Here is a 27,873-nt window from a genome sequence, read left to right as displayed (position 1 = left end):
AGATGAGGATGGAAATAATCCTTCTTGCCTAGACTATTATAATAGCTTCCCAATTCATGGCCATTAACACTTTGTATCCTTTTGAGAAGGAGGAGGGCTTCCAGAGGCAACAGGAAGATTTATCTAAAATCAGTGTGGTTTATTGGACTTCAGGTCTCAAAAAAGCAAAATGATACCTAACCAGCAAATAATTTCCAGGGAAACCTTTTAAACTTTCTTATTTTTATTCTTTCTTTAAAAATTATCCAATAGTTTGTTTTGACAGAATAGACCATTCTCAAAAAAAAAAAAACATTCAAACAAACTTCCTTAGAAGACACATTCCTCAGATGAGAAAGATGGCGCAGTGATAGAACCCTGGGACCTGGAGTCAGGAAGATGTGAGTTAAAATCCTGTCTCAGATACTTCCTAGCTGTGTGACTCTAATCAAGTAATAACATCTGTCTCATTTTCCTCAACTGTGAAATGAGGATATCATGGAAGTTGTAAGGATCAAATGAAATAACATTTGTAAAGGGTTTAGCAGGTTAGCCAAGTGCCTGGGACTTATTAAATGTTTGTTCTATTTCCTCCTTACCCAGTTAAGAGAAAGGAAGGATGATCCTTTAACTTGGATATTATAATATTAATCTGACCTTGTATTTGATGGCCAGTTGTATTACCTCCTAAGGTTAACTTTGGCTTGTTGCAGTCATTTATATTGTAGATAAGTAGAATTTTATACTTCAAATTATTCTTTTAGCTCTGATTTCTTCACTCTGCTTCATTTCATACCAATCTTCCCACGTTCCTCCATATTATTCATGTCCCTCACTCCTTTTGGTGCAGTAATATTCCGTTATGTTCACATATTATTTTTATTTGTACAGCCCTTCTCCAATCACTGAGTATACATTTCTGCAGTGTTTCATTATTACAAGTAATGCTGGTAGTATGAATATTGTTGTGCAAAAGATTTTTTTCCTTGCTGTCTGTAACCTCCTTGAAATACACTTCCAATAGTGGAATCTCTGGGTCAAAGGGTTTGAAAAATTTAGTAACTTTCCCACAAGATAATACTCTGCTAAATGCATTAATTCCTTATCTTCTGCCTCCATACCTTAAATAATCTGAAATAGCTCTGCAACTAAGTAAATTTATTACACCTATAATTCTTTTCATGTGGGGGGAAAAGATGTTAATGGATATTTTCAGCTCCCTAAAATAGATGAATTCACAATTCAATAATTTCTGCATGTATCATGACAAAGAATTCTAACAAAGTCACTTGGACTGTGAAAATTTTATGAAAGATGCCATAACTTAGACTATAAAAATATTACCTGAAATGTCCTCTCTCTGGGAGTCTGAGACTCATTTCACCTTCCCCCTTCTAACTGTATTTCTGACCATGACTCAGTTATCTTTTCAATTTTGAATTTTCCTCTGTGCCTGGGTTGTCCTCACCCTGGAACTTCTCTCTACCCATCCAGGCCCTCTTCTCCCATTGATGTGTCCCTTCCAGAGCCTTGCATTTGGAGGACAGATAGAGTTCATCCATGTTTCATTCCTCTCCCAGTTGTGATTCTACTCTCTGGACTTTGCCATCCTGCCCCTTCAGAGGTACTTTCTCTCCCCACTTCACCTCTCAGCTCCCTTTTATATGGGTTCTCTTCCTCCCCCTAGAATATAAGCTTTTTTTTAAATTATAAGGCTATTGTACTAAATTTAGCCTGATGTTAACAATGTGTAGTTTTTTGTTTTAAAATAAAGGTGCACACATAGAACTGAAATGTAAAATAAGAAAAAAGTCATATAAAAAGGTTAGACACTAACAAAAATACAAGCCCAGAATCGGCTTTGTGGGTTTGGGTGCTGGAGAAAGGGGTAGGGCTATCTGCAGGTTATTTACAGGATTTTTTTGGGGGGGTAGAGAAAAGAAAGCTTCAGTGTAAACAATTTGGACTCATTCCACAATACTGGCCCACATGAAGTAGTTATTGATTTCTAAAGTAAAAAAATGGGCTCCCACCTCATAAATATGTACACAGAAAAGATCATTGGACAGAGACAACCTAGCTGCATCCCAGCTCAGCTGCCATTTGCTTACACAGGGCTGACCCCCTGTCTGCTAAGGAGGTAAGCCTCCTTGACTGCTGGAGGCACTTGACCTGTCACCTCTTTCAAGACTCCCTGGCCTCTCTCTACACTCCCCATAAGTGAGAAACAGACTGAGCCACACAACTAAGTCCATACCTGGCACCCTCACCCTAACAGTCTGCAGAGTTCCTTGAGTTCCTTGCAAACCAAGACCTTACATAGCTCTGTCCTTCCCTCTGTACCTAAGACATCTGAAATGACTATTTTTAAACTTTTGGCACAGAAGAAACATGATGGCTATGGAATAAAGCCACAACAATACTGGGAAAATTCAATCATGACACATGCAGAGGGAAAAGGGGAAAGTGCACTAGTACCTCAAAACCAGAACTAGATTTCCAAGCATTTGTGGGGACAGGGTGCAGGAAAGAAAACATGTGGAGTCAAGATTTTATAGGCTCCCTAAACATTCAAAAGAGGACGCGATGCCAAGGGTCCACACTGATGCCCATGAGCCTGACACAGCTCACCCCTCAGGAGGAGCTTGATACAGCCACAGGCAGAAAATCTGGATCCAACTTCAGGTCTGCAGCACCAAGTGTCCTTTTTGAAGGAACGCAGCAAAGGAGACTTTTTTTAAATGATGTATAGCAATGTCCACAGAAAGGGCTGGGTAGAAGGATGCTTCAGAACCACAGAATCCCAATACTCAGTCCCTTTTCTCCTCTTATTGGCTGCCCTTCAATGTGTTGAAAAATGATCAGTCATCAATGGCGGGCAGCCAGAATGCCATGTTAGAACAAGCACTGGCAAGGGTCATGAACTCAGGATTGAATTGCCAACAGGTTATGGGACCAGTGTGTTTCCCATCCAACACAGCCACCTGTATGCCACTTTCTCCATTCCAGACATGAATTTTACCATCATCTGAGCCAATCATGATAAACTGAGAATCTGGAGTGAAGGAGGCCTCCAATGTGACAGCTTTACTGTTATTATACCCCACAAATGTATACATTACTGCGCCCTTAAATGCACCAATCAGACGGATGAAACTGCCATTAGTAGCTATAAGGATGAGTTTGCCCTCATTGCTGACCTTTAAGCCTGTCCACTCACAGTTCCTATCATACTGCATTTTGATGGCCCCTTATCAAAAGAAGAAGGTCATCAAGTTTAGCCATTTCAGAATGGACTCCAGCAGCAAAAATTAACGCTTCTGGATCAAAAGAACAAACTGGTTTTCCTTGGAGATGCATGAGACCCTGGCAGTTAGGAGACCGAAGATCCCAGAGCCCGATGGTTTTATCCAGGGACCCAGAGATAAAAACATCATCTATTGGTGACACGGACAAGGCTACCACCCTCTTGTGTCCTGGGAAGTCCCGGATGTATTTGTTATCGTGCCAGGACAGGTAGCGGATTGTATCGTCTATTTTGTTAGAACTGTACACTACGGTGTTGGCTGCATGGGTGTATCTGATTAGGTCCACTCCATACTTCTTACTGTACAGTGTTTGCTTTGGTTTACCCTCCTGACAGTCGTACAGGACAATGGAGTCGTCCTCGCTGCTGGAGATGACCGTCTTGCCATTGGGGCTGAAATCGAAGCAGTTGATCTTGTCCGAGTTCTCCCGGGACACCTTGGCCACGCGGAAGTTTCATGGCGCCGGGCCAGGCGAGGAGGAGGCTGCAGCGGGGTCAGGAGCGGAGGAAGCGGTGGTGGGGAAAGGGAGGAGGGAGGGGAAGGGGCGGGGAGGCTGGAATGCTGTCCACCTCCTCATTCCCTTCCTCCATTTCAACGGTCATCCTCCCTTGGCCTGGGCTTCTTTTCACAGGCTCCTCAGGGAAAGCCAGCGCATCTCCTTCTCATTGTGTCCGCCATTTTGGGGCAAGAGCAAATATAAGCTTTTTTGAAGGGAGAGATTATCTCTCTTTCTGCTTGTATTTATATCGCAATCTCTTATCACAAAACCAAGCACATGGAAGGAATTTATGATTGCTTATCCTCTTCCTTCCTCCTTTATTGCCTGTCTGAACATGTACATCATCAAATGGTCACTGATGGTTTCTATTCTCTTTAAAATTGCCCTGAAAAGTGTTTTTCTATGGAGTGTGAAATGTTTTAATGACAAATCCTCAGACGGTTAAATAGATTTGAAATCCCTTGTGGGATCTTAGACATTAACTAACCCCAATCACTCATTTTGCAGATGAGGAAACCAAGGTGCAGGAAATCGCCCAAGATCAGACAGGGAATAAAGAAGGAACTAGAGAATTTGGGAGAATGATGGAATCCCAGAATCCATCTAGTTCATCTGAATCTAGAATAAGAATCCTCTCTGTCACTTTGCCAACAAAAGTCCATCTACTCCTTGCTTAAGGAAGAACCCATTACCTCCCAAAACAGGTCAATTCTGGTTTGGAATGGTTACAATAGGTAAAGTGTTATCTCATACATGGAGGCTGACTCTGGACCTCCCAAAAACTGCCCTCATTTGTACCAAGTTCTACTCTCTGAAGCCAAGTAGAACAAGGCTTTTCCATATGATAACACTCCACCTACCTGAAGGCAAGCATCCAGGAATCTGAGAACCTCAGATCCTTTTTCACATTTTTTCCTATACCAAGTGTACAAATTTACAATAATCTTTATTAAGTTTAATTTTATTAGAACTGACCTAATGTTCTAGAATATGAAGAGTTTTTTGTGTCTTGACATACTGTGTATTTACCATCCCTTTCAGCTTTCTGTCATCTATTAACTTGATAAATATACAATCTATGCCTTCTTCCAAGACACTGACAAAAAAATATTACATAGCATAAGGCTAAGGGCATATTTTTTAGTTTCCTCACTAGAGACCTCCTCAAAGTTTTCACTGAATCATTGATAATCACTGTTTAAGTCAATTCAGTATTAAGGTAAATTTGCCCTACATTCCTCTGAATTACCAAACTAGTAACTCTATGTAAAAAAACAAACAAACAAACAATTAGATTAGTCCAGCATAGCCTTTTCAAGATGAATTGATGCCGCTTCTCTATGTTCACTACTTCCTTTTCTAGAAGTTTATTGACCATATCTTTAATGATATAGTCTAGAATTTTGTTAGGAATTGAATTCAAATTTCTTGTTCAATTGTTTCAATTTGGTGTTTTCTTAGCAAACAGCCTAGAGTGGTTTGCTATTTCCTTCTCTAGCTCATTTTACAGAAAAGAAAATTGAGGACAAAAGAGAGTTAAGTAATGTATGTGTCTAAGGACAGATTTGAACTCAGGAAGATGAGTTTTCCTGACTGGGATGAGCACTCTATCCACTGTGCTATCTAGATGCCCAAATTCAAATTCAAACTTGCCCTTTTTTGGAAACTGGGGTAACACTTGCTCTTCTTCAACTTTCTTTAGTCTCTTCTCCTTCAAAAATAACCAACAGCTGACCAATCTGGCCATTTTTAAAGGATATAGTTTATCTGGTTGTTGTTCTGTCATTTTTTCAATTATGTCTGACTCTTCTTGACTCCATTTGAGGTTTTATTGGCAAAGACACTGGAGTGGTTTGCTATTTGCCTTTCCAACTCATTTTACAGTTGAGAAAATTGAGGGCAAAGAGGATTAAGTTAAGTTAAGTGCCCAGGGTCACACAGCTAGTATGTGTCTAAAGCCAAATTTGAACTCAGGAAGATGAGTCTCTGTGACTGCAATCTTAAATTGTGCCACCTAGCTGTCTTAGTTTATCTGGACCTGGAGCCTTAACTGTATCAAAGACATTTAGGTATTCTCTTATTACCTCCTCACTTATTTTATGTTTCAATTCCCTACTAACCATTTAGGCCCTACCTTTTCCAATATAAAAGCAGTTTCTCTAAGAAGAGAAAAGAGAAATAATATAGAGATGAGCAGTTCTGTCTTTTCTCTGTTATTATCATTGTTCTATGTCTCCTGAGCACAATTTTTGTCCTTTCTTTCATCTTCTTTTGCACAACAGAGGTTTAAAAATATATATATTTCTATTGTCCATAGTTTCCTTCACTGGCTTAAGGTTATGATGAGCCTCAGTGCTTCAGATACTATTATTAAAGTAACACAGCAAAGCTTTATCTATTTTTATTCCCATTTTCTTCACATCTTTTTTTAATGAATGTATCAGTAAGTTCTCTGTACACCCACAAAGGTTTCTAGTCAATTCACCCTTTTGCCATCATATTAGAATTATTTTTTTATGTCCATAGAATTTGATTTTTAAGGTTCTCCCACTTAGTCTAGTTTCTGTGATAGAATTTCAGATTGAGACTGTATTTATCCCTACCCTAAACTCTTTAAAATCCATCCTTCCAAAATCTAGGGTACATATTTTCATTTTCACTTATAATCTATCATGACTCTAAGACAGAAAGGCATCTCTTCCCCTAATTTCTATTTTTCTCTACTAGTTCCTCTTTATTCAACATATTCAGGTCCAGAAAAGCACATCCTCTCCTCATTGCCTCCACCTTTGTGAAGGACAAAGTATAAAGGCAAGCCAAGAACTTATTATTGGTCTTCTTTTGATAGAGCACTCCAGTGAATGCCAGAATAACGTAATTCTTTCTTCACTACTGTATTATGCTCCTGAGTCAGGCTTATAACCTATGCCCAAACCTCAACGACTCTTCTTTCTGTCCAGGAGGCCTATAGTAGATTCAAATAATACTGCTTCTTTTTCTGCTTCCATTGATTTTCACTCAAATATGTTCTTCCCAATGATTCCTCTCATCTCTGGTTGCTAATTTCTTCACCTGTCTTCTAGGTATGCAATGCTATTCTTCTCTTTCCTCCTCTTTTTCCTCATCTATTTCTTTTGAATATGGTCTACCTTGCCAGAACCATATTCTAATAATGGGTCTTATTCCAACAAATCTCAATAAATTCAGATTGGTCTCTTTTGTTCTCCTTTCCTGATATCCATGATATCCATGCATTCGTACATAGATAGTTGAGATCCTCCGTATTACTCCTGGCTCCTATCTTGGATTTTATCTTCTACTGCCTTTTCTCATGCTATTTTTCCTACCTTGTACCTATTTTCTATGATTGGCATATATATATATATATAGTTTTCTCCTTTTTTTCCTCTTTACCTTAAATTCCTTTTGATTAGACTTTCATGAATTCAGGTAAGCAAATTCTTACCAATACTTGTTCAGTATATCCCATCTCTGGCAAGAAACAACTTACTCTTTTCTGAGGTGCTTGCTTTCGATCACCATTGGTGATGAAAATACGATGGATGTCCCTAACATTCTCAGTTTCTTACCCAGGATTTCACAAGCCTTGTTGGTGATTTCTGTATTCCTTCTGGCAATATTGTTATCCCAGGTGAACCACCAGAAGACTTAGGGAGTTCTCTGTTGATATTAGATTGGAAACTCTTTGAGAGCAGAGACGGGGTTTTGCTTCCTTTTGTATTCTTAGTAGCGTTTAGTACAGTGCCTGGCATATTGTTGTCCTTCAGACATGTCTGACTTTTCAGGATCCTTTGGACTCTACTATCCATGAAGGTTTTTTGTTTGTTTTGTTTTTGACAAAGATACTAGAATGGTTTGCCATTTCCTTCTTTAGTGGAATAAAGCAAAGAGAGGTTAAGTGATTGGCCCAAGGTAGTAAGTATCTGAGACTGAATTTGAACTCAAGTCCTCTTAATTCCATGCTCAGTGCTCTGATCGTTGGGCCATCTAGTTGCCTTGGCCTGACATACAGTAAATGCTTAAAAATGCTTATCAATGGCTTGATAGCCTGGGGGGAGGGGGTTAGTATCCATGGAAGACAGAACTTAAAGTTGTAGTTGTTAAAGCCAGTTTGACAGTTGCCTCACTACCCAGGCAGCCTGGAGTCATCCACCACCAGGTAATTGTGCCTTTTGCGTCTGAGCCTTACAGAGGATCTCTTTCCTGAGAGCGCATGTAGAGCCACATTATGTTACTTGGAGCATAAGGTTCCTCCATAGTGTGCCAACCTATGCTCTTTATTTTTTAATTTTTTTTAAACCCTTACCTTCCATCTTGGAGTCAATACTGTGTATTGGCTCCAAGGCAGAAGAGTGGTAAGGGCTAGGCAATGGGGGTCAAGTGACTTGCCCAGGGTCACACAGCTGGGAAGTGTCTGAGGCCAGATTTGAACCTAAGACCTCCCGTCTCTAGGACTGGTTCTCAATCCACTGAGCTACCCAGCTGCCCCCCAACCTATGCTCTTTAGAGGAAAACCTCTTCTCTATACCTGAGCTTCACGATTTTAGTGAGCCTTTATTTTTATCCTTTGTGCCACATTTTCTGCTAAAATAGATAGGATTCCCTTTTTTATTTATTTAAATCATTTTTTCTTTATTTTTTATCTCAAAAGTTCCCATTTAAAATTTTTTAATTAAAATTTTTTTCAAGACCTGTGATTTTATTGTTATGAGGAAATTCCTTCTGAGAGGTAAAATGACTTGCCCATGGGCACACAGCCAATTTATGTCAGAGACAAATTTAAATCTGTCTTCTTGACTCAAAGACTTGTTTCTTTCTATAGTACTGCTACCTTTCTTACTTTTTTTTTTAAATAAAAACCCTTACCTTCCGTCTTGGAATCAATACTGTGTATTAGTTCCAAGGTAGAAGAGTGGTAAGGGCTAGGCAATGGGGGTTAAGTGACTTGCCCAGGGTCACACAGCTGGGAAGTATCTGAGGTTACATTTGGATCCAGGTTCTCCCAATGCCAGGGCTGGGACTCTAACCACTGAGTCACTTACCTGCCCCCACTGTTATCTTTCTTCTACCTTCTTCCATTTTGAAAAGAAAAAAAAAGGACATTTTGCTCTTCCTGTTAGCCTGAAAAGTGGATTTATTAATTCTCTCTACAGTTTCTTCTGACAGTGGAAATTAGCCTTCATTTTGTTGTCAAAAGCAAACCTTGTTCTCTTTAGAAAGTCACTACAAATTCTTCTTGCCCTACCTTTTTGCTAGAAGTATGATGCTCAAGTTTGATAGATCTTGTGGCTATTTCCCATGAACAGCTGGTATGGCTGACTGTCGACGAGGCATGTCCACTTCAATAGGGATTCATTCATTGGTGTGCCTTAGTGGGGCTTTATTTATGGGTGTCTTTCTAACCTTTCCTGGGGAGATGAGGCTAGATCGCTCAACCGCCTTTCATTGGCAATTAGCGGCTTCCTGCAAAAGGCCAAACTGTTTTCTCACACTTAAGATAATGTATTATCTAATCAAATTTCTGGCCTGATAACTAATCTAGGACAAAGGACTCAATTGCCTTTGTATCATGTCCAGTATGAAGAGTCTTATGTGTGGTCCACAGACTAACAATAATGAAAACTGACTACATTTTTAATAGCTGCATTTATAATTAGAATCTTGCCTGCTGTTGTTCAACTTAAAGAGTGTAAAATAATAAGGATTCAGTTAAATGAATATTGCTTTCTCCAGCATATTTTTGTGTAGAGATTACCTTTATCATCTTTTATAGCAGCTTTGCTAAAGAGAAACATGCAATACAAACCAACATGGAATTTTTTGGTTTTCCTTTTATGATTTCAAGATCATTTCATTAAAATCAATTTGTTATTTCCCATATCGTCCTGTTTTGTCTTCAGAATTGACCAACAATATATATTATTGTAAATGAGTCCAAAAGCCAAATTCTCCTGCATTTAAGTTTTCTTAAGGATTTCCTTAGCCAATTAGAGCTCGAAAGGAGAGACCTCAGTAACTATCTGGTCCAATCCCTCCTTCCACCCTAAAGATTTGGAAATCAAGGACCAACAAGGCCCCAGAAGATTTTGAAACTTAATTTAGCTTCTCTCAGTGACTATACTGATAGCTGTTGTGTTTAAGGAATGTTAGCTCTCTTTGAGTAAAGGGTGACAAAATAACCCTAAAGTGAATTTCCTTACAATGTTTCAACATCAAATTTAAATACTGGATTTTCTCATCTGCTGATCCTTTTTCTTAGTATAGATAATCAAGAATGGAATATACCTTCATAAATTCAATTCACTTTGAATCGACATCATTCTTGTTCAGTCCATTTTTCAGTGGTGAACAACTCTTCATGACTACTTTTTTAGGGTTATCAACAAAAATACTGGAGTCCTTTTTTCTTCTCCAGCTCATTTTACAGATAAGGAAACAGAAGCAAGGGTCAAGTGACTTGTCCAGGATCACACAGCTAGGAAATTTCTTAGGCCAGATTTGACCCCAGGACTTCTTGTTTCCAGGCCTGGCTCTCTATCCACTGAGTCACTGAACTGCCCCTCTACTACCTCTCTACTACCTCTTTCAATGCATGTAGGTTTTATCCCAAGAAAAAGTAAACTAAGATAAATAAATGTTTTATGCATTTTTATGATGCTTTCATATCTGCAACATCTGAGCTTCTTCATCAGCACTCATAATGGGAAAAAGGAGAAATCCTTTTGTATCAGAAAGTAGTATTATAAATAATCGTATTAATACACACAGTATCAACCTTGATAACAATGGAGTCCCAGGCATTTTCATGGCCAGAGGAGGATTCAATATGGTATTCATAAAGTAGTTAATAAAACACCAAGGCTCTATTCCTGGGCTTTCCACTGCATACCAATCAGAATGGACATTGGCATTCCTAATCACTTCAAGTTCACTTGAATAAGTTATCCCAGGGATTTTAGTTGCCAGGATTTGGCACGGGTGCGCATCTCAGCCTTCAGAAGGAGAAATGGGAAATAAAACACATCACTGACTTCATTGCTCTCTCTCTTTCTTATATTATATGCCATCAAGAGTCCAAGGCTATACTATTGATCCCTTGACATGGCACATAATCAGCCATGTGAGACCTATCAATCAACAGGAAAATACTTGAGCATCTTCTTAGTATCATTTTTACTTATCCCTAATGAAAACTCTAAAGAGTGGAGGGGGAAAAAACCCTCTAAATCATTTCACAATCAAGAGCAGAATAAGCTGAGAGAAATGGAGTGACCAGAGAACACAGCTGCTATTGTATCTACATAAATCTTCATCCCAACCTTTGAATGCTTGAGAGTTTGAGGCAACTGAATCTCAGATCCAGAGGGAACTTTGAAGCCACCTAGTAGAAACTCTTTCCCAGAGCATCAATTATTTCTATGACATCCTTGATAAGTCATCATCCAGCATCTGTTTGAGGACCTTCAGTGGCACAGAGCTCACACTTCACCAAAGCAGCCCATTCAGTTTTTTTGACAGTTGTAACGATTAGGAAGTCTTCCACTATTTTAAGTCAAAATCTATTTTCTGGCATCTTCTCTTCATTCTATCCATTCTTTGCCCCTACGACCTAATGGGGGAGAACTGATTGAATTCCTTTTCGGTATGAAAATCATTTATATATTTGAAGAAAGTGATCAAATTCCTATCTTCTTCTGTAGGAAAAGTATTACTATTTCATTCAATTAATTCTCAAATAGCATGATAGTAGTTTCCTCTACTAGTTTCCTGGTTCAGTCATCTTTCCTTGGGAGTTCTACAGAGAGCTGAAATGCTTCACAGATTATGATAATAGGCTCTTCCCCAAAACAATTTTAAATTTTAAACAAATTCTATCCCTCACATGGCTGAAAATCAATTGTTGATAACCCATCTCTCATATTAACATTTGAAATAATATCATATAGCATTTTTTGCAGATAATGATAATGAAATAGTTCTACATGAATATATAGCCATTTATACCACAAATACTTCAAAACTTCTGGGACTGCAGTTGACTAGGGAGTCTGTTAACTAAGCAGGATAACAACCTATTTGTGCCTTAATTAGTAGTGCCATGAATTCCTGTCACCTAAAAAATTCATCACCTGATAACCAACTTTTTTATCATGAACCTTTCAAAGTATAGCTAATCTGTCCCCCAGATGGCACCCCATTACTGGGCTGGTAACCAAAGCAAGTCATTTTAGTCTGGTAAAGTCTACTAGCTTCTTGTTCCTTTGGCTTAGAAACCAACCAAACCATTAGAACTAGAGATATCATCACCCTTCAGACTCTCTCAATATCAACAATATTAAACCTAGTTTTAAAGGAAGGGAGGAATGGTTAGCATAACAGTAAAAAGCACTAAAGGGCAGCTAGATGGCACAATACATAGAACACTGGACTTGAAATCAAGGAGACTCATCTGAGTTCAAATCCAAGCTCAGAACTTTACTAGCTGTGTGGTCCTAGGCAAGTCACTTAACTCTGTTTGCTTCAGCTCATCTATTTTTTCTTAATTGAAATTTTTTATTTAATTAATTTAGAATATTTTTCCATGGCTACATGATTTATGTCTTTTCCCTCCCCTCCTTGCCGCACCCCCCAGCCAATGCACAGTTCTACTATGTTTTACATCATTGATCAAAACTTATTTCCTTATTATTGATCATTGCCCCAGGGTGATCATTTAGAGTCTACATCCCCAATCATATCCGCATCAAACCATGTAATCAAGCAGTTGTTTTTTTTTCTTCTGTGTTTCTACTCCCACGGTTCTTTCTCTAGTTGCTCATCTATTAAATGAGCTGGAGAAGGAAATGGCAAACTACTCAAGAATCCTTCTCAAGAAACCCCCATATGGGGTCATGAAGAGTTGGACATGACTGAAAAATGACTGAACAACAACAAAAGCACTAGATTGGTCAGAAGATGTCGAATCTAATTGGAAATTTGCTAATTGAATATGCAATCATAACTCATCTTTTTTCTAGATCTTCATTTCATTAACTAATAAAATAAGGGGATTGGATTAAATTGTTTGAAAAGTCATTTCTAGCTAAAAAACAATCTAAAATAAAAGGAAATTATGTAAGATTTTATCTATATGAGGATGCCTGCCAAATGAGTAGTTGTTTTCAAATATATTAGATGTAAAGTGACCGTGGTAAAGGAGAAAAGTCCCCAGGATACCATTTCCCACAATACTTGGGGCCCAGAAAGTGTCAATATTTTGGAGGAATTCTCTGGACATTATTTTTAAAAGGATATATGGCAGCATGGTGACATTAGCAGGCAATGACTCTGATTAGAGGGGTAGGCTTTTAGTTGGTAGGAGTTTAAAAAAGATTATAATGGTTGTCAGTGTTAGGAAGGGTAAAGAGGTGGACCCAAGGTGGGGGCTGCAATCATTTATTCATTATTAATAAACTATTCATAGTAATTACAAGAAGCATAATAAGGAATGATGATAGTATTTACATAATACTTTAAAGTATGCAAAGTGCTTTATAAATATAACAAGAAAAAAAATAGAAGTGCAAACAGATGCCCGACACGTGAAGCAAGTAAGGTGAAGAAGATGTGTACCCAGGAGGCTGCGGCTGATCCCCACGTTCTTGACCAAGACAAAGCTGAGCAGAACTGGAAAGCCTGACTCCCCTGTCCATCCCATTTCCCCATATAAGATCATCTCTTCACCATTGGCTAAGATTTTTGAGGGAGAAAATATTCATTCTTGAATGGGAGCCGAGCATGATGCCATTGCTTGATGTCTTGCTGTTCTTTACCCTACTATTCTGTCCCCATTAAACATTTTGGCTCTTGGCCTCAGGTCTTGCCTGACCTGTAATAAAATGTGCAGTGGAATGGGGGCTTGAGTCATACGTGCTTAATTAGAGTGACCCCCAAACACCCCACACTAAACCTAAAGCTGAGGGGGACCTAGGCCCCATTCGGGATACTCAACCGTTATAAACCTCAGCTGCAATCAATTACAAAATGTGTAAGGTTTTATCAAACTCAAAGGCTTGATATGATTTTTATTGCAGAAGCGAGGTGTGAACAGTGGATAAAGCTCTGTGCCCAGAATCAGGAAGATTCAAGTTCAAATCCAGCTTCAGACAGTACTTGTTGTTGTGCGACTCTGGGAAAGTCACTTAACCCTGTTTGCCACAGTTTCTCATGAGCTGGAGAAGGACATCGCAAACTATGCCAGTATCTTTGCCAGGAAAACTCCAAGTGAGATCCCAAAGAGTCGGGCATGACTGAAATGACTAAACAACAAAAACCAAACCTGAAGGACTTGTTCTGACTTTAGGTCCAGTATTGAATGGCTGGCTATCTGAGGAACAACCTAAATAAGTTTGGAGAGGCTCACCATCAAAATGTTTGTCATCAGGTGGTGAGTGGGAAACACATGAACTCGTGAAAGCATCTATTAAGGTCTAGAAGGGCTGCAAGCCGTGTGAGTAGAGGGAGACCCCCACACTCATCACATCTCAGGTCTTCTGAAGTATTGGGAATATATGTGTTATGATATCTACACGGACCCTTTTCATCACAATCCTCTATAATATATGTTATGGAGGGTCATTTTAAATGCTAATAGGAGGACTCCAGTGGCTCAAATGGGGGGGGGGAAGGGGCTTATTTTTTAAAAAAAGTAATGGCTTTCTGAGCCTTCCCTATCTTAAGAAATTAGGGTATCTGTTAGTTTCCTGCATACAGCCTTACAAAGGAATGAGATGACATCATAGAAAATTAGGGTCAAAGAAAAAAATGTCTATTTCTGGCTTTTCTAACAGAAGGTCTTAAGTACTCTTGTTATTCCAGTCAGCAACATGACAGCATACAATGATTACAGGGCCCCCACCCCCCACCTTTTTTTTGGATTGCCAAGCAAGTTTCAAAGATGGGCTTTTTGTAACAGCCCCCACCTCCATCATCAGGTCTGTAGGAAGCATTCTGTAGTTCACTTTGGCACTAGCTCCGCAAAGGAAAGCCCACATTCCTCCACTCATTTGTTATACCTTTTACAGTCTTCACTTCAAAGCCCCACAAGCTAATAGATGATAATAGATTCCAGTGGAACTTGCAAAGACTGTTGATTAGAAAACTTTTACAATTTTATCCAGTGTCTAGCAGTGGAAGACTAATTCTGGTCTTTTCTCACAGCGAAGATCAACCCGAGGTAGGCTCAACAACAAGATGGGTTTCTAGAGCCCTTAATCTCCATCAGACTTGTGCGTAATCCTTCTGATGTTCAATTCAAGAAAAGCTGCATCCAAGGAGGCAGCTACTTAAAGCATTCTCCTATCTGAAGTCAGCCAGCTGTCCAGATAATGGAACAGTGAACTTCACTTCGCTTTTAACAACTTTGCTGGAAAACTCCATCCGCCTCAACCTCAATTTTCTACTTCTACTAAACTCATCGCTCTAATGATTTAGTAGCTCTTGTGTCCAAAAAAAAATAAAGTCACTATGGGCCATTTATTTTCAATATTATGGTCCTCAAGCTGTGGGGAGAAAATAATAGAACGCTAACTCCACTATCGTGGGGAGCTTGGAATTAAAATCCACCCATGCTGTCCAGGACAAGACTTGACTATTTTTCCTGTCAAATGTTCCAGAAACAAACAAACAAGAAAATAGGTTTCAAAAGGAACTTCTTCAGTCTAAGTCCCAACTCGATGTATTTTATTAATCTACTGATCAATTTGAGGGCAGAATGGCATAGTGGATGGAAAACTGGCTTCAAAGACAAGAAGAGCTAGGTTCAGATCCTACCTCTGGCACATATTAAATGGCTATGTGAGCCAGGGAAAGTTATTGAACCTTTTAGGGAACTAAGTAACTGAAAAAAGCAATCTAAGTTTCAAAGAAGACATCTATCTGCATTGGAAGAGAGTGTTTTCTCTCCTGGGAGTTCCCTTTACCAGTGAAATCTCAGGATTAATCTCTATCCCTATCCTATTTTCCTTTTTTTTTCTCTCTCTTTAGGACCTTCCTTCCTACGATTTGACTCCTTGGGGTACAAGTATAAGATAGTACATCCTTTTAACCAAAACATTTTAATGTTCCATATAACAGAAACTAGAGATTGTTTTCCTAAATGAAGTCAACATTACTTCAGCTGGGGTAGTAAGTTGTCAATGGGACAAATATAATATTAAAATTATTAAAAGAACAAACATTCAAGCAAACTTGAGAAAATTGTTCAACACTATTGTATAACAATTCTGCCATCATGAAAATGGATAATGAATTGGACACAGAGTTGATTAGAAAGAGAAGATTGAACTGAATCACATTTGGTAAATTTCATAGCACTTTCAATGATTCCAAGTTGCCCCCAAAGCCCATTTTTTTAAAACCCTTACCATCTGTCTTGGAATTGAGACTAAGTAACAATTTTGAAGAAGAGCAGTGAGGGCTAGAAAACCGGGGTAAAGTGACTTGCCCAGGGTCACAAAGTCAGGAAGTATATGAGGAAAAATTTGAGCCTGAGGGGCTGCTAGGTGGCTCAGTGGATTGGGAGTCAAGCCCAGAGATGGGAGGTCCTGGGCTCAAATCGGACCTCAGACACTTCCTGGCTGGATGACCCTGGGCAAGTCATTTAACCTCCATTACATAGCCCTTACCACTCTTCTGCCTAGGACCCAATACACAGTATTGACTCTAAGACAATAGATAAGGATTAAAAAAAGAATTTCCAGTGAAGAAATGGTAGCACTCCCATAACAACAGGACAGTCATCCAAACCCATTTCACAACCTTTCAAAGTTATCTTAATAACTTTCAATCAGTAAGATTGAGTGCCTACCAAGTGCCAGGCTCTATGCTAGGGACTGGTAATACATAGATAAATACAAAATATTCTTTGCCTTCTGAAAGTTTACAATCTACCAAGGGAAATAACATACAAAGACCTAAGTAAATAAAAAATATATTCCCAAATACACAAGGTAGAGGGGGGGCGGGGCTAACCTCTTGGGAATCAGGAAAGGCATTATTTTAAGAGCCAGTGCATGAGCTATAAAGGCAACTAGTTATTCTAAGACTCAGACAGATGAGGAAACGGAGCCAAACAGGGTTAAATGACTTCCCCAGGAATCCACAGCTAGTGTCTGAGACCAGATTTCTCCAGGACCCATTGTCTGTCCACTGTGCTACCTTGTTGTTGTACCCCTCCCTGACATTGCTAGCCATTATCTCTGCTCTAACCCCTAATCCTTCCTCCATCTACACAGCTGCAAAATTTGACATTCCTAAAGCACAGATCTGACTCTGCCAATGCCTTGCTCAAAAACTATGGCTCTCTATTGCCTCTAGCTATATTGACTCCTGTTCGGTATTCCAAACCCTTCTGGAACTGGCTACAGCCTATTTTCCAAGCTAAAGCCCTATGATCAGGAGTGATATTGATTAAAAGCAGACCTTGTGTTAAGAAGAAACATTTAGCAGAGGACCCTGTGGTGATCTCTGTTCCTGTACAATGAAGACAATTAAGAAAGCTGAATAATTGGAAACATGAAATTGGCCCACCTCCAATTCTAGCCCTTGGATAAGAGGCCTATCAACTCTATATTCAATAAAAAGGATGAGAGAGAGAGAGAAAGGGAGAGAGAGAGAGAGAGAGAGAGAGAGAGAGAGAGAGAGAGAGAGAGAGAGAGAGAGAGAGAGAGAGAGAGAGAGAGAGAGAGGCAGAGAGAACCAGATTATGGTGAGAACTCAAAATTCGAAATCCCAATGACCTTCACCATTCTTCAGCCTCAGTGATTGTGGTGAAAATACAAGGGACTTGAGTTTTTCCAGCCAAGACTCAGACAATACACAGATGTTCCCTCAGGCAGTTCATTAACATTTGGGATCATTCTGGCCTTTCTGGTTCTAATTTTGTAAATTTTAAAATCTAGTTCTTATCCTGTAAACTTTATACTCTCAGTCGGTTTCCCCTAAAGCCACTCACATGTCCAGCAGGGACTAGAGAATTATAATAGCTTGCATTTCCTTCCCTTCTCTCAAGAGTCCTTGGTTCCAATAAACTCAGGGAAGCATTATTTAACAAAGCTGGGAGAAAAAAAACAACAACAACAACAAACCAACAGTACATCCCACAGGTACAATGGTCTATTCTGTGGGACATATAATGCAGAGTTCTTCATATAACTACTGCCCTCTTCCCACCCCCACCCCAATACACAAACACTCCAGAAAAGGTTAGGGAGATTATTATCAAGATGGAATATAAGGGAAATGCTTGATCAAATGTCTCAAGCCTGATAAAATTTCTTAAGTTTTTAAAAGCCAGTACTTAATGGTCCTATCCCTTCTCCCCTACTTCCCCAAAGAGAAAAATTAGGTTGTGATCAACCTTTAAAGCCTGTTAAATAAGCCCATGTGATTGAATATCCACAGTAAGTCCCTAGAAAGCTTAAGGAACTAATTAATACATTTTGGAGGATGTAAAATTGTTCCCAAACATAAGAAGGAAAGAAGGTTAATTTAGGTATTCCCCACCACATTAAAGAAAGAGTTAAGGAAGTAGCTATTCCTCAGGTCATTGAAGTTTTTTACTTTTTTTTTTATCTGCCTATTAATTCAGGTCATGAATTTCTATAACCTCAATGTTAGAGAAAATAGGTTTAGTCTCCTGGCTTGTAGAGACATCAGCCTCTATCCGGGAGTTGAGGATAGAAAAGCACCTTAATTTCAGTAAAGCTAGAAATATGGAGAATAGGTTTTGAACTCTATGTAAACATCTCACAAAAATAATCCATGCCCTTAGGTTAGAATTATAAGAAGATTTTTCTCCCTAGCTGGTTAATTTTAAACGTTAAAATATTACCTCAAAAGATATTTCTCTAAGATGTTTTCCCAATACAACATTAATGCTATTTTATCATGCTAGACATGCAATGAATCCCACAGAAGCTTTTCACATTGTTTTGTGGATTTGCTTGAATTATCCAAATTGATGATCTACACAGCACCCCAATTCAATGGAAACAGTAGAACTATAAAGGGTCTTGGAGTAACAAGAAGAAAGAAATATTTTTGGCCAGAATCCAGATTCTAATAGTAATTAAAATTATTATTAGAAACATTTGGCAGGGTGGAAGGTGAGAAGAAAAGTAATCCATTAAACTTCTACCTAAAGACTGACTACTTTAATAAAGGGTAGATTTTTAATTTTTAATAAATTTTTTATAATTTTAATTTTTAATTTTTAAATTTTTAAAAAAATTTTAATAAAGGGTAAATTGAATCTGAATTCCTTTACCTTTTCCATTAGATTATGAACTTGAATTCAGGGACTGCTTTAATGTCTTTCTGTGTCCCTTGTTGGCAAACAGCAGGTGATTACTAAATACTAGTTGACTTGATTTGACTTTCCCCTGAACACTAATCAAGTGGTAGACAATGTGCTGATAATCGTTGATTATCGTTTCTTGAGGTGGATTTATTGAAAAGAAGAAAAAGTTGAGAACCGGAATATAATATTCTCTTGCTACTCACTGACTCACTAGACAATTTTTGACTGATAACCTACAGTATCATAAAAACTATTCAATTACAGCTAGAAAGAATTTGGGTATCTAGTCTAATTCTTTCACTTTTTGAAGGGAATCAAAGCCCTGGGATTCCAAACAGCTTATTGAAAGCCAGAGCTAATTAGTAGTAGGGCTCAGACTAGAGTCCAGGTCTTCTGAGACCCAGCTGAAGGAACTTAACACTATCCCACAATGCCCTGTTTCTATCCTTGAACCCTACTCACTTTGTGGAATAAAAAAATAAAATAAGACTGCTCTCTAAAACTGCCTAGAACATAGGAAATATAATAAAGAACGAGGGAACTCATTTCCTCATCCATCTTGAAGAATCTCTATTTCCTCTTGAGGAAAAAATGATTTTCCCAGAAGCTCACATGAGAACTTAAGAGGTTAAAACAGAAATACAGCAGAGAATCTGAAGCTAATGGAAGAGCTCTCTTTCTGGAAGAGCACACCTTAATGTTGCTGGAGGGAGCTCTGTCATGCTGTGGTGTGTGGAGATTTTTCCATTTGGCTTAGTCAATTACCACTGAAAACTGACTAAAAACACTCTCTACCCTCTGGGAAAAGAAACACATACACACACAAAACACTGCAGTTATGACTGGGTGGTGGTTGCTGGTGAGAATTAAGAACTGGAGAGGGGGGAGGCAGAAGGTAGGAGGTAAGCAGTAATGCTAATTTTATATCTTGAAAGCAGGTTGGAAAATTAAAATTTTCCAAAATTTAGTACAAAACTTTGAATTGAGACAGGAGAGATATTTCAGGGCTTGACAAAATACCTCTTTCCCAGTCTTTCAATTTCTCTAGCATTTATGCCCATCAGGTAAGTGCTCTCAAGGATTACTCACAGCCCATCTCCTGTTGGCTGCTCCCTACAGAAAGAGGACATTTATTTTGGTCCACCATGATTTTCAATTCAGCTTTGACTACATTATACCTTACATCTGTTCTCTTCCTTTGCAGAGATCCCATTAACCTTCAGATTCGCTCTAAAATGCCCATTTTCTGAGTCACCGCATTCTGCTAAATGAAAAGGCATGGTTATAGGTTACCAATATCACCCTAAGCTATTTGCCTACCTTTTTTTAAAGTAGTTGAAGAGAAGTCTGCTAAAGTAGGCTGGCATTGCTTCCACCTGTAAAAAAAAAAGGTATTCAAGAATCTACTCTGGATCTTTTTTTTTTTTTTTAATGACCAATTTCCTGCCTCCTCTGCCTCAGTCAAAAAGTGATAGGTTTTTCTGATCAGAATCCTTTCAGAAAATGTTGCTTTTAGTATCCCTGCATAGGATATGGAGGTAGGTTGAAGGGGGTAAATCAAGAGCTATGAAAATGATTAAGAATGGATAGAGTTGTAGGCAGCTGGATAGCTCAGTGGACTGAGAGTCAGGCCTAGAGACAGGAGGTCCTAGATTCAAATCTGGCTTCAGACATTTCCTAGCTGTGTGACCCTGGGCAAGTCACTTGACCCCCATTGCCTAGCCCTTACCACTCTTCTGCCTTGGAACCAACATACAGTATTAATTCCAAGACAGAAGGTAAGGGTTTTTTTGTTTTTTTTTAAAGAATAGAGAGAGTCAAAGACTTGTGCTATATCAGAACTCTGATAGTTTCAAAGGGTGCAGAATATGTAAGCAGTAATTATGAAAGCAAATGGAATTGAAATCCAAGAATAATAGTAGGTAACATATAAAACCTTTCCATTAACAAAGTAAAACTTTTCCTTTTGTACCCAACTGGGATTTATGTTTTCCAAAGCCAGAATAGAAGATTAAGTTAGTAGTCGTCTTTCTTCCAGAAGATGTAGTTATCCCCAAATGTTTTGTTTTTATAGATGTCTCATCAGACTAAAACAAATGGCTTTATGTTAGGAGTAGACCTTAATTTTGGAAAAGATTGACTAGTATAATGGTTAATTATAGGTTCTAGGGAATTTCCTGACCCATTGCCAAAATGTGCTTATTTAATTTTTGGTCCCATGCTTTTGCCTTGGCCTTTGGGACTAGTAATCATGTGTTATACCAGTAGAGTACTGTTTTTATTGTCAAAATGCTAGAGAGAGAAATTCCTTTTCAGCTTCTCTATATTAGCTCTTTTTAAGATAAATGGTACTATTTTAGTGAAGGGAAAAAGCAAATATTTTACCCTTTTGCCATCTCATTTTTGCTACACATGGAATTTGAATAACAAGATTCAATTATATTATTGACTTGTTATGGAAAAGGGAGTTTTCGGTCCTGTATTTCTCAAGGAAATTTTATTAGGGCAGTGAATGGATAGAACAATGAATGGGCTAGGAGTAAGGAAAGCATCTTCATGAGTTCAGATATGGCCTCAGACAATAACTGTGATCCTAGGTGAGTTACCTATCTGTGTTTTACCTCAGCTTCCTCATCTGTAAAATGAGCTAGAGAAGGAATTAGCAAACTACATAGCTTTGCAAAGAAAAGCTCAAATAGGGTTACTAAGAATTGGACATGAGTAGACAACAACACTTCTTAGAGCTATATCTTTGATATAACAGTTTAATTCCTTTCATTGAATTTTCTGGTTTGTTTAATCTAAAAAAAAAAAATCAACCAAGCTAACTACCTGACTGAACTAATTGATTCCTTATGGGAATGGATACAAAAAAATTGTACCAGGAGGCCCATAGAGATACATCTTTAATTAGGATATGATGTCTGGTTTCCCTGATGCCAGTTTTAATTCTGACATCACTAACCCATTACTTGCTAGAAAATAATTCCTTTCTGTCCTTGCTGGTTTATCAGTGGAGTCAAAGATGGCTACCTTGGATGTTCAAAACCATTGTCTACTAAACAGAAATCTCTGGAAGCAAAGAGATCCTGACAGGTCATTCAGGAAGGTTTGCACACAGTGACAAAAAAAAAAAAGAAGCACTTTGGCCATCCTGAAGCTCAAATGCTTTCTCATTCTTCTACCCCATTCTTTAAGATTATACAGCTACACAATGATGGCAAAGACTAGTTTATATGTGTTTGCTGGGTTGAGAAAAGAAAAAGAAAAAAGAAAAACTTAGAATGATAACTGGCACAAAATGAGTATTTAATAAATGCTTGACTTGCTGAGTGACATATATGCATAAGAGCATCGATATGTCTACATACACATGCCTATATAAATATGTATTATATACGTATGTACGTGGGTATGTGCACACATACACCTACACACACATGAACGAAGCTCTCTTTGATGGTTTCCCCAATTATGAGAAATGAACAATCTTAGAGTTACAAAACTAACCCTTGAAACACTACCCTGGAACGTCTACCAATATGGCAACTCTTTGCTCCTTTTCCTCCCCAATGGTAAATGTTAGTTTTGTATGTTGCTCTTCCAGCAGCAAGGATGCACTATGGCAAGTCTGGTCATGTGGAATGTATTCTGCACCTGAGTTGGGGTGAATGTTAGAATCTTGTTCAAAAGGCAAAGAAGAAAAAAGAACTTCATTCTTTACGAATGAGGATCCTGAGGGATGAAACATGACCCTTTATACTGCCTCCTTCAGTGTATTCAGTGTAAGACAGATAACAAACCAGGGAAATTCCTGAAAGGGAAGCTATCTTGAGATTTCCCCTGGAGAAGTATCCCTCTTAGATTGAGTGAACTGACTGGGAAAGAATTCCCAATATTATGCTTTCAGTTTATTCAACAAATGGAACTATCTGCATAAAGAACACCGGACTTGAACCCCTCCCACTGACTTTATGTCTATTTTACCTTGGGCGAATCATTCATTCAATGAGGGCATTAAACTCAAAAGCCTGAGGTCTCTTCTACAGCTAACCCTATGATTGTATGATCCTATAACACACAAGTTAACTACTAGAATCTGACAAAATTTTAATTGATTATTTAATAGGCAGCTACTGGTAACTTTTATAATGAAGATACTGTCAAGATATTGTTAACAAAATAAAATGGAAAAAGATTTTTAAAAATAGCACCAGATAGCATTAAACATAAAAACTATGTTAGGTGATAGAGAAGCTAAAACTTATTTCCTGTCCTTACTAACCTATAATCTAAAGTAGATAAAGATATAATGAGAACAATTCAAAAGGAAATAAAGATTTCTATTTACTTATATATCATACAGGGTACCCCCAGAATTTTAGTGTGGTTTTAAGCCCTTAAATCTGAAATGGCTTACCTGATTAATAATAGCCTTTTTTTTTTGGCCTGAATCTATGAGTTCATCCACATAGGGAATCTTATTGCAGAAATTCCCTTCAACAGAAGAAACTAACAACTTCCTCTATAATTTGGAGCAAGTTGTTTAACTTTGCTGGGCCTCAGTTTCCTCAACTATAAAATGAAGAGTTGGACTGAGCCCTCGAGTACCTTACAGCCATGATTCTGCAAATGGCTCCACAACTTAGTTGTCTGGGGGCACCAAGAGGTTAAGTGATTACCACATCTTTAGAACACTCCATAGTTTACCAAGCAGTTTCTTCACAGTACTTCTACAAAGTAGTTTGGGGCAAGTAATATCTACATTTGACAAATAAGGAAATTAAGATACAAAGAAGTCCTGCGTGAGTGTCAGGGCCGGGATTCAAATCTAGCCCTCTCCTAACTCCAAGACAGGATTCTATACCATTTCCTAATAGAAGTGCAGATCAAAAGATAGAAGTTCAGCTTTCTCCCCATTGGGAAAGATAAATTTTGCTACTTTATGTCAGGAAATTAAATGCCATTTTTTTTTCTTAGCATACTTCTAATTACCAGAATAGCATCTTATTTATCACCAAAGCAATAAACTAGGGAATAAACAACTTCTTCAATTGCTCAGTTTTAAGCATGATGACAGTATTCTTAGTCAATGTTAATCTTCTAAACTGACTTTTCTTAATGACATTTATACAGCTCATGCCATCTATTTGAAATGCTTTGCTCATGGAAAGTTTCGATCCCTTGTCTAAATAAGATAAATGTCCTTCTTCCAGTTTCTGTGCAATGCTTCCTTTATTCATCTATCATCTAGGGTCTCCTTAAATTGAACTGGCTTTAATCTTTAGTCTATACCTATGGCAGAACACATGACCCCATAGTTCCTTTGATGTTTCTAAGCTGAATAATGCTGAGTAATTGGCATTGTGCTTGGAGAAAAGCATTAAAAAAAAAAGGCCACGGGACAATTACACAAACTAAGGACCAATTATTTCCCCAGTTTTTAAATAATTGTCAAAAAGGACAGCAATATGGTTGAGACCCAATATTATAAAAATAAACATCATAAGAAAATGAATTCTCATATTACTTTGTGACAAAATTGCTGCCACAAAATAAATTCCTAAAATCACATTAACTTATAATCTTGTTAAAGATTGTCAAACCAAGCAATTTATCTCTTTGCCCTTCATTCAGGGAACTCAGAAAGCAATACCTGACATAGTCTCTTTATTTTCCTTCAAAAACCAGACCCACAGTTCTAAAGTATTCTATTCTTCCCAATTTTTCCCATCTTGTTCAGAGACTATATGAGAAAATAATCAGAAAATCATAGAGGAACCTCAGGAGTCAATAATCACCACCTTTTCTCTAGGCTATATGACAGTTAATCCATCAAAGAGAAAGGGTGTCTGACTTAATCTTATAAGAGTCCAAAATCTCCTCTGTTAACCTCTTATTATATAAATGGGCTAGTAAAAGCTTTATCCCAATCATTCTACCTTTCTCTGAAGTACCATTGGCTAGCTAATGTAAAGCTTTACATTTGATCACAGTATTATTCATAATTAGATATAACAAGAAAAATCAAACAATCAGTCTATAGAATTCCTGGAGAGGGAAAGCAGGAGACTTGAGTTCTAGTTCTACCTCTATATTTAATGGCTTTATGTCTCTAAAAAGGTTGCAGTTTCCCTACGCCTTAATTTCTTCATCAGTAAAATGGGGAAAGTAATATTCATATGGCCTTGCTAACAGAGATGTTAATAAGAAAAGCATTTCATAAAGATGTAGAAATGTAAACTATTTATAGAATAATCTATTTTACTGATGGCTTCTTTGCTACTAGAAGTTCCTGCCTTTGGTTATCTCCAGTTTTTCATGTGAATGTCTTTTTGGTAAATAATTGTCTGAATATGATCTCCCCCATTAGACTCTGAGCTCCTGGAGAGCAAGAAATGTCCTTTGCCTTTTTCTGTCTTTGTTCCTCCCTCCCCAAAGCTACCCTTAGCACAGTATCTCACAGATAGTCCGTGCTTAAAATGCTTGTTGACTTGACTTGATTCTACTCTCCCCGGAAAAACTTTTATTATACTAAAAATAATCTAAGGAAATATGCTTAACCAGTAATCTCTAAAGGCATTAGTGATTTTATATGTGTTCCATGGCAGCATACAGTAAAGGACCAAGGGTTCTTCTGACATTCATTGAATAATACCTACAGAACCCTTTAATCAGGATGTTGAAAGATGTAGAAAAGCCAATGATTTATTACAAAGTGAGGAATAGCCTATTCTGATGGACACCAATTGTTGCTTCATAAATACAACACAGATTGTAGGATCATGTTTAAAATAAGATGGGAAGTATTTAGGAAGTATTCCATTTCCACGTGTTTGCTTAAACACTTGAGTAAGTGACAGGCTGAAATGTTTTCTGCTCTTCCTAATACAACAGAATAATTCTTCTCAAACTTTTTGGTCTTAGGACCCTTTTTCACTTTCAAAAATTGGGGGGCGGATACCAAAGAGCTTTTATTTGACAGTTGTATCCATCAATATTTGTCATATGATAAATCAAAACTGATTTATTTTAAAAATACTTGTTAATTAGTTCTTTTAAAGTAAAATCATTAAATATTAACACAAGATATTTTATGAAAAATAAATGTATTTTTAAAACAAATGTGAGAAAAGTAGTATTTTATATATATTTTGCAACTCTCTTTAATACCTAGCTTAATAGATGGAATTCTAATATTGGCTTCTGCATTCTGTTAAAATATGTTGTCTTAGTTGGAGTATATGAGGAAAGTCAGGTCTCAAAAAGATATATAGTTGGAAAAAGAAGTATTTGACCTCAAGAATGCCCTGAAAGGGTCTTAGGGAGTTCCAGGAGTTCCCAGACCACCCTTTGAGAACTGTTGTAATAAATATTAGAATTGATTTAGAAACATTATTCAATTTTATGTGAAAAAGAGTAATGCATTTAGAAACTTGGTCTATATAAAGTCACATATATACAAAACCACACAATTCTATAATTTTGGTACATTGTCATTCTATATATGTAAAACAGGAAGACATACCATCTCTCTCATACACACACACACACACACACACACACACACACGTGTGTGCATGGCATGCCCCCATTTCCTTAATTTAGAGTCACACATTACACTTAACTAAAATTATACCTTCCTGTGTTGATGAGAGAGTTTCTAAAAATGCATTTGGGATCTGGAAAGCAACCAAAACCTCCATTAAGAAGTCTATATTCTCCCAGTAAACAAGGAGATTTAATTTTTTAGCTTTGTAAAGAATTCCTTACTGTTTGTAATTATTCAACTGTCTCAATTACAACTGATATGGAGAGGATTCTTCATTTAATTCTAATGGGAAAATACTTCATCTGACTCTTCTTTTCTCTAATACTGACTGTCCCATTCATATATATATATGAAAATAGGGACATTTCCATGACAGGAATTCATCACAAAGTAGTACTTTTACTTTAAAAGAATACTAAAATGAAGATCCATTCAACCATATTTATATTAAGCTAATTCAGTTCAACAAAGCTATTCTTATCTTCATCACCATCATCACCATCAAAGAAAATTCTGTCCCTGCCACATCAAAGAGAATTCTGTCTCTGCCACTTACTACCAAGGTAAACTTTGGCAGGTTACTTCACTCCTAGGTCTTACTTCTTATCTGGAAATAAGTTAAAATAGAGGACCCTCAAAGTCCTGCCCTTCTCTATATCTATGATCTTCTGGTCTCCTGCCTCCTCATATAGTGCTCTGGTATGTAATTCATTGTCTAATGGGCAATCATTGCCCCATGGGCAATTAAAAGGCTAATTTACCTAAATAGGAGCACAACTGAGAGCAATCACAATAACCTGATCCTAACAACACATGGAGCCAAAAATCTTATAACAGAAAAAAAAAAGAAAGAAAATTGAGGTTCATCAGTGAGTTGGCAAAAAACCAATTTTTGCCTCACAGGGGTAGGATGAGAAAAGCATTTCACATAATGGAAAGAAAAAGGGAGCTACTGTAATGTATTAGATATATTGAAATAAATTTTCCTGCTTCCAACAGGTCCCAACTATGTGATCATGGGCATGTGACTATAAGCTGCCAACAAGTTGCATGTCTACAATGGGCATACCCTACATTAATAAGATCATAAAAACAAACCTTTGACTTAAAGAGGTGTCTAATGCCCAAGATCACAGTCAGGATGTGTTAGGGACAGAACTTAAACGCAGTTCTT

The 27,873-nt window shown here is 37.8% G+C and overlaps 2 protein-coding genes across 6 annotated transcripts in view; both read right to left on the bottom strand.

Moving 5' to 3' along the window:
- Positions 1 to 27,873, bottom strand: part of LYPD6 (LY6/PLAUR domain containing 6) — a 164,034-nt gene that overhangs the window by 62,951 nt on the left and 73,210 nt on the right. For 2 of the 5 annotated variants that reach the window (XM_007494151.3, XM_016433627.2), the window contains exon 2: positions 20,468 to 20,523. The exons of the other annotated variants lie outside the window; for them this stretch is intronic. The gene's annotated coding sequence lies outside the window, so the exon portion shown is untranslated. The remainder of the gene's footprint in view (positions 1 to 20,467; positions 20,524 to 27,873) is intronic. 5 annotated transcript variants of the gene reach the window in all.
- Positions 1,715 to 3,741, bottom strand: LOC100616974 (WD repeat-containing protein 82-like; the record flags this gene model as incomplete). Its single annotated transcript, XM_056826098.1, is given in 3 exon segments — positions 1,715 to 3,223; positions 3,226 to 3,243; positions 3,246 to 3,741. Coding segments are annotated over 3 exon segments (897 nt in total), but the record flags the coding sequence as incomplete, so codon positions are not given.

This window comes from Monodelphis domestica, chromosome 4, assembly GCF_027887165.1.
Source record: "Monodelphis domestica isolate mMonDom1 chromosome 4, mMonDom1.pri, whole genome shotgun sequence".
In the NCBI taxonomy this organism is placed as follows: Eukaryota; Metazoa; Chordata; class Mammalia; order Didelphimorphia; family Didelphidae; genus Monodelphis; species Monodelphis domestica.
This window is presented reverse-complemented; position numbering and strand designations above follow the sequence as displayed.